The sequence below is a fragment of the Arachis ipaensis genome, chromosome B10 (assembly GCF_059453495.1).
Source record: "Arachis ipaensis isolate K30076 ecotype BB chromosome B10, ASM5945349v1, whole genome shotgun sequence".
NCBI classification, from domain to species: Eukaryota; Viridiplantae; Streptophyta; class Magnoliopsida; order Fabales; family Fabaceae; genus Arachis; species Arachis ipaensis.
Window position 1 is genome coordinate 32,705,552 of NC_142435.1, and position 7,761 is coordinate 32,713,312.

Consider the following 7,761-nt stretch of genomic DNA (forward strand, 5'->3'; position numbering starts at 1 on the left):
TTTCACTAAAGCAAAGATACTAAGTTTTAACATGCAAACGCAATAATAATAACCACACAGAATACCAGTTCCAGATTACATATTATAAGCTACAACCACCACCACCTACACAAATATAAATCCATCAAAAATAACAGGAAGCAGTAAAGGCTAAAAGTAGTTTTCACTATGTATTACTGCTAAATTATACAGCCAAATACAGAAAAGCCAACATTTTCTGGTAGTAGTTTCAATCCAAAAGTATTGTTGGTGGAAGGTATACACTTAAAGCTTGATCTTGATATGAAGCAAGTTTCACAATTGAACTAGCTGTGGGGTTGCACCTTCTCTGTACTTCAAGGAATCCTTCGCTCAGAACTTGCTCCACCCACTTCACCACTGTATCCTGGTCCAAGACATATGCTGCTGCTAGCAACTGGTCAATGACTTCTGACTGAATTTGTAAGACACATTCTGATCCAAGAATCTTGTTGAAGTTACTTCTAATTACTTTTAACACTCTATCTTCCAGCGCATCAAAATCGAAAGGTTTGAAAACAACTGTTTGGTAAGCTTGATCACACAAATCTTGCAACCAAATGTTTTGGTTGTTCCCAGTTGAGACATGTTTGGAATTTTCAATGTCCATTTGTTGCGATTCACTCTCTTCAGCTGGAAGATTCAAATCCAAAAGCCAATTTGATGCTATATGTGCCCTTTTAGGCACATCTGAGATTAAATGTCGATCGTGGTGAAATTCATTATCACCAATCAATTTTCGTTTATTTACAAAAATTAGATTTGGCATAACATCTCTCAATCTGTTAGATATGATGTCTCCAATGGCATGTTCAACTTTGATCTTGATAGCTCCTCTTTTTGCCATTAGTATCCTTTCCTCAGGATAGTTGGAAGGTTCTTCTGTTAAGGTCAAACTATCTTTATAATTTAAAAACGAAGTCACAAATGTGGCATTGTTTAATCCGATTTCTCGTCCGTGCGAGTCTGTTATTTTCCCCGTCCTGATGGCTTGCAACAAACTGCTTTGAGTTACTCCATCTGCCTTATCTACATTTTCAAGAAAAACCACAGACAAAGTTTTCTTGCAAAACTCCCCCACAATAAAATCAAGAGTAGTCTTCCCCCTAAATTTAACAGCATTGCATGCTCTCATTTCTTTGGAACCTAGATCCATACAAATAAAGCTGTCCCGACTTCCATACAAAATCTCAGCTAAAGCAACGGCTACTTTCTTTTTGCCGTGCCTATCAGGTCCCACAAAATTCATCCATAAATCACCTCGTTGAATTGCTCCACATTGTCTAATCCTTTTTGTTGAACTGCAAACTATTGCTTTGACGATAGCATGTAATGCTTCGTCTTGCCAGGTTACCTCCTTCGATAGAACTTCAAAAAGGCTTTTGGGATTTCTAGCATCAACTTGTCTAACATGGTCGAAACTTAAGCAGGAAGAAGACTGTGACATATGTTTCAAGATATTCCCATCAGCCAAATTGAAGTTGGAAGAAAATTGACTCCCAATTTGCTTTGGAGGACCCATTGAATATTCGTCAATAGGTTTCTTAAATTTATTGCTGGTAGGAGAAGAACATAGTCCTAAACCCAGATCTGTGGTTACAGAATTAACTGAAGTTGGAGACATTTCACTACCATCGCACACACTTGAATTGGAGATGTTGCATGATCTCAGGTCAGCTGAGTCGAGATCTTCCGCTTTTTGGAACATAGGTTTCGAAGTATGCTTCCCCTGCATTTCCTTGAAGGCCAAAGAAAAAGAACTGGTTGGTAGTGATGTAGACAGAATTTGCAAATTGGCTGGAACTTCCGAGTTTAGATCGATGACTTCAACAGGAGAATTGTCTGTAACTTTGCTGTCACGATTTTCAGCATCTTTCTTTTTATCTTTAGTACAAAGAAAACCCATAACATTCGGACAAGAATTTGCTTCGGAAAATCCCTGGCGCAGATGATAGTAAACATTATCCATGTTCTTATGAGTTGGCATGGATTTACCACCATCGAATAAAAGAAAATCATCCTTTTTGGTCTGTACTGAATGGAAAAGAAAATATTTTTTACATAAACAAAATGAGAAAAAATTCATCGATAAAAATCAAATAATTCGTTTAAAAAAAACAATTGCAAATTTTTTTTATTAAGTAACCAAAATCTTTTCCAAAAATCTAATTTGTATATCTTTTAATATTCATTGTTTTAAGATTGGTGAAGATTATACTTAATCAAAATGCTCTTTTATATCGCCAAATTTTTTATCCCTTTTATATAACCAAATTTTTTGCTCATTTTAACTGACATTTATCCGACTGCTATACAGTACTCAGTACGCACCTTAGCATTCAATCCTTTTGCTGCATTGATTTCTGCAATCTGTAGCCATGGCTGATAGTTAGATTGACATGGTTCAACAGCCAAAGAAGAAAATCTTTCCTTTGGAGCAGGCACTTCTTGTTCACACCTTTCGCTGTTTTGACGGTGCCTGAGATTGGGAATACAGCCAGGTAGTGGACTTTTCAAATCGGAAGGGGAAGAGAAAAATCCACCAAATGGTACAAATGAATCCATTAAACTGTCAAACAACAAAATATACATGAGATTAAATGAAAATGAAAATCCATCTATAGAACTAGTTATTACTTATTAGTTTATCATACGAATAAAAATGAATTCACATCTATCCATTTATTATTTAATTGATCATGACAATCTATCTATAAGTCTTCTATAATAATATTCCGCTCATCCTTAAATTCAGAGTTTTTATCAAAAAAGAATTATGGTGGTATGTTTGTATATAGACCCGCTTCATTAAGTTAAAGAACTGAAAAACATTTAATCCAAAATATTAAAAGACTCATCTATGAAAATTCTTAATAAAAAAATTTAAAAAAAAAAAAAAGAAACAACAACCGAAACTACTCGAAGCATGCACATGATGAATAAAAGAATTAATATTTAATCTCCTTTGTTGAAAAGTTCTGACAGTAAACAACTACTTTGGAGAAGTTGAGAGTTACATGAATAAATAGAAGAAGATATTCATTGAGGAAAAAAATCACCTGGACCTTGGTCTCTGGCAAGATTGAAGAGAAGTAATGGGAAGAAGCTGCAAATCCCAATCTTTCTCGACAAAAGGAAACCTTCCAACAAATTTTAAGTAAGACTCATAGCTCCCAGCAAAACCAATCAACCATACCCTCTCACTATGAACCTTCAACAACCGCCCCAGTTCCCCAAGAACACCCTCTTCACCGCCGTTATTCTCCTCCTCCGCCACAAAACCCTTCAAGTCCCCCAAATTCACCACCACTCCTGGCCCCACGCCCTTCTCCGCCACCTCCTCCGCTTCCCTAATCCCGGACACAATCCTCAACCCTACCAGCTCCACCGGCAGCACCCCCTCCCTCCGCTTCTCCACCGCCTCCACGAACTGCCGCATCGCCTCGCCAGCACACGCGCCAAGCAGCACCGGGTTCCTCCCCTTGCTTCTCACCAGAACCTCCCCAATCCTCCTGAAACTCTCCTCCTCCCCTCCGTCTCCGCGGCCGGAAAACGGGAACCCGAAAAACCCTCCCCGGCGGCCTTGTTCCGGCAAGTTACATAGAAAAACCGGCGGCCCACGCGATCTCGAGTAGCGAAAAAGCTGCGGCAAGGGCCTGAGTATCGCGAGCTTAATTTCGGAGCTCCGGAAACCCGCTTCAGCGAAAACCCGACTGACAACCGGGTCATCAAGAATCGATATCACCAAATGCTGCAGCTCAACTTTAACCGACGAAACAGAAAACGGTTGCTGAGTTTGTTGGAGGTTGTTAGAGTGGTTACTTTGGAACAAGAGTTGGTTATGGAACGTGTCAGGGTGTCGGCGCTGATTGGCCTGAGACCGCTTGATGGCTGCCATGAGGGAGTTGGAGACGGGCGGGTCAGTGGATGGGTTGGAGGAAGGGGAGCGGTCGAGGGACACGGAGAGGCAGAGGTCGAGGGCCTTGAACTGAAGGCGCGGCGAGTAGGCGGAGTTGCGGGCGCGGCAGCATGCGTCGCGGAGGAGGGAGGAGGAGGGGAGGGAGAGGAGGGCGGAGATGGCGTGGAGAGAGGTGGTTTGGGCGTGGCCGCGACGGCGGGCAACGGACACCGCCTCGTCGAGGGCGCGGGCAGCCTCTGGTGTTAGGCATTGCCGGGCTGCTGCCACCGGGGTTGGCATCTTGGTAGCCTCAATATCATACAACAAAATCAAAATCAAAAGAATCTTGGACGTGAGTTGTGACTCTCTTGCTTCCTCCTCTCTTTGCGTTTGGAGTGAAGGGAGCGATTTATTTATTTATTTATTCATTTACTAACACACTCAAATTAATCCTTAACAATTTTTAATCCAAATATTTGATTATAATAATTTTTTATTAAATTTAATTTTAATATACAATTAATATAAAGTAATTTTTCATATGCATTCAATTATATTCATTACATTATTTAAAATAATACTTTTTTTATATTGTCATAAAAAATAAATATAATTTTACGATTATATTAGTATAACAAAATTAAATTTTAAAAATATTATTATAAAATAAATTAAACTTTTTAAATACCAGAGGAATCAATTTTTTCGACAAAAATAAATTTAAAAAGACTTAACATAATAAAAATCTGTAATTTGTAATTTATTAAAAATTAAAGTGTATCGTTTAAAATAAAATAACTTAAAAATCAATTCAGATGTTTAGTCTTTAGTAGTACTATTGATCAGAGTGGAAGAGAAAGCGGGTGAAATGGAATAATAATGATGGAAGGGAGGGAGTGTGTGAGACTGTGAGTGGGGTGAAATATTTTTTGCTGAATAAGGAAAAACAACAGTTGGGTCATGGGTGTGTGGGGAGGCTTGGGAAATTTAAGAAAAGGGATTATGTGTTGTGTGTTGGGTGGTGAGAGTGAGTGCCTTCAGCTTGTGCAAGTATACTCATATTTTTTCTCTTTTTTTTTTATTTGTCATGTTTGTTTACTTTTTAAATGTAGAATTTGTTACTAACTTATTTATTTATACAACGTTTGAAAATTTTAATTTATGAGTTAGAGATTATTAATAATATGATTTCAAAATCACATATAATTTTATTTCTTAATTTCTTGTGGTATCAACTATCAAATGAAAATGAGAAATAGAAAAGAAAAAGAATAATAATTAATAAATAAATGTATATAATAATGGTGGAGTGAGAAAAAAGGAAGGGTATGTATGTGGGTGAAAATGGTGGGTCCGAGGCACCCAGGGGCCAGGGTGAGTGTGAGTGAGATTTCACTGAGGAGTCTGTGACTTAGTTATGAGTGAGTCATGACTCATGAGCCATGAGTATTGCGCATAGATTCTTTCCTTTCCTCTCGATCTCTTTCAATGACAACGGTATAACATCGGAAATCCTTATTTATTGTATAGAATAAATACGATTCTTCTCATATTATTTATTTTTATTTTTATCTTCTATATATTTTTAAATAAATTTAATTTTCATGTACTAGTAGACAAGAACAGATCCGTGTATAGTTTGGTGAGGCAGGTATCCTCACTAGAATTTAGATTCTTTTTCGGTAATACATAATAATAATATTGTTTTTTCTATATATTATTAATTTTAACTCCACTATATAAATTATTATAAAATTTATTTTATTATCGTGTTATTCAAGCGATTTTTTATTTAAATTAAATATATATTATTTACGAAAATTCATAAAACACAAAGCATTTACGAATTTACATAACGTATCACATCTAAAATATTGTGACCCAAACGTAATTACGAGTATATTCTAGAGACTGAATATCTGAAACATGATACATTACTTGTTTAACGTATCTTGGATGCATCCAAGATCCGCATCCAAGATCCGAGATACGATACAGATAAAAAAACGTGTATTGAGTACCCAAGATACATGTATAGAGAAAAAATAATCACAGAATCGGGATATATTCATAGTGAGAAATAGGATACCCGAGATGCGTGCATAATAAAAAATAGGGTCACAGTATCTGTGATACGTGTCTCATTAAATAGGTGTCTCTATATTCTAGATAACTAGGAGAAAAACTCTATATAAGAAACTTTCTAGCTCAAAACTCTATATAAGAAACTTTTTAGCTCAACCATTACTTACACTACATCCATATCTTTATTCACTGTCTTTATCCTTTTTTCGTAATCATAGATAATAATCCATTCCTCTTTGTTGTAATTTATCCCAATGGAATAATAAAAAATAGTGAGAAATGAATGATTTTTGAGTTTGATTCAACTTTGATGTTGCGCACTTGCCATGTTGATTCTCTACATGCACTAAAGACTGTCATACTAAGCAACATGGGGACATTAGGTTCCAAGGAGGTTGGACGTATTGCATATAGATTTTTACCAGCGCTTCCAAATGGTGGATTTACTAACAAGTTATTATGGCTCGAAGCTGATCAGCATGTAAAGCTAATGTTCGACGTACATGCTAGGATAATGCTGCAACATGTGATGAATGGTATGCTGCGGTTTGTGAAGTGGGTGGTGGTTGTGGGCCATCCTCTTCGAGGCCGAAGTAATTCCGTTGATGCAAGATCAATTCACTTCGCCCAGCCTTGTAATAGTGTCGAAGAGGATGACAGCGAGGGTGATTCGGAATTTCGGATTACGTTACTGAAACCAAGTCGTCCAACGAGAGTGATTCTTCTATGAGTATGTGCCAGAGACTCCCATTGGTGGGGTGCTCAGTTTCTCCTACCTCCTCCTTTGGTCATTCCATAATTATCAGAAGTTCCAAGTCATTATCAGACTTTAAATTTGGACACAATGCAGCTAGATGATCCTTTCAACCCTGATGACAGGGAAGATTACAACACGGATTGTGATGTAGAGTTTCGGGTGGGCCACAGGTTCAGGAATAAGGATGTTGGTCTGATGGAAGTAAAGAACTACACCATTTGAACTACTGGTAAATTTTATCCTTTACCTTTTATGAAATTAAGTGCCTATATGTTGATTATGTTTTATACTAGATGCTGAGATCTATGAGTAATTTTGTAGGGCGGTGCATAGATTTGGTGGACGATATACCTATTTAGTGCCAATCATATCTCAAGACCATGCTCAGTTAGATAGTAGTTTAATTTGCAAGGTCATCAAGACAATAATATATGTTGATCCCTCTGTTTTTATTTCAGTGTCACAAAGTAGAGAACAACAAAGTTATCATTTTAAGCCATCATATCGAAAGGTGTGGATGACAAAGTAGAAGGCGATTGCTCAGATTTATGGTGATTGGGAAGAGTCGTACAACAAGATACCCAGGCTGTTACAAGCTTTGCAAGAATGCCTCCTAACACGATACACGATTGCGTTGTTCCTTATTATGACTGCAACATGATTAACAGCGATAGCAGCCATCTTGATAAGGTCTTTTAGGCATTCCCTCCTTGTGTTGAGGCATTTAAGTACCGCAAGCCTTTTGTATCGGTTGATGGGACACATTTGTACAGCAAGTGCGGGGGTATGTTGTTAATTATTGTGGCCCAAGATGGTAATAACAACATTCTGCAACCCCATTTCTCATTATGAATGTATCTTGGGTACTGTGACTTCTTGTCTCTCTGCATGCATATCTCAGATATTCAGTATCCGTTTCTCCATCTGTGTTGTATCCCGAGTGCATCGGGATACCTTAAACTGGTAATGTATCATATCTCAGATGTTCAGTCCCCGAAATATG

At 37.6% G+C, this 7,761-nt stretch overlaps 1 protein-coding gene across 6 annotated transcripts; it reads right to left on the reverse strand.

Annotated features, from left to right (window-relative positions):
• Nucleotides 1–4,461, reverse strand: LOC107623343 (protein SMAX1-LIKE 8-like). 6 transcript variants are annotated; one of them, XM_016325564.3, is made up of 3 exons: nt 3,078–4,461; nt 2,350–2,587; nt 1–1,957 (listed from the first exon to the last, which is right to left on the reverse strand). In XM_016325564.3, the coding sequence occupies exons 1-3, from the start codon at nt 4,214–4,216 to the stop codon at nt 230–232; spliced, it is 3,105 nt and encodes a 1,034-aa protein (XP_016181050.1). In that variant the 5' UTR covers nt 4,217–4,461; the 3' UTR covers nt 1–229. The 6 variants fall into 6 exon arrangements, with proteins under 6 accessions (XP_016181050.1, XP_016181048.1, XP_088363652.1 ...); XM_016325562.3 differs by having other exon boundaries at nt 1–2,047; nt 3,078–4,371; XM_088507526.1 differs by having other exon boundaries at nt 3,084–4,328.
• Between the last annotated feature and the right edge of the window lie 3,300 nt (nt 4,462–7,761).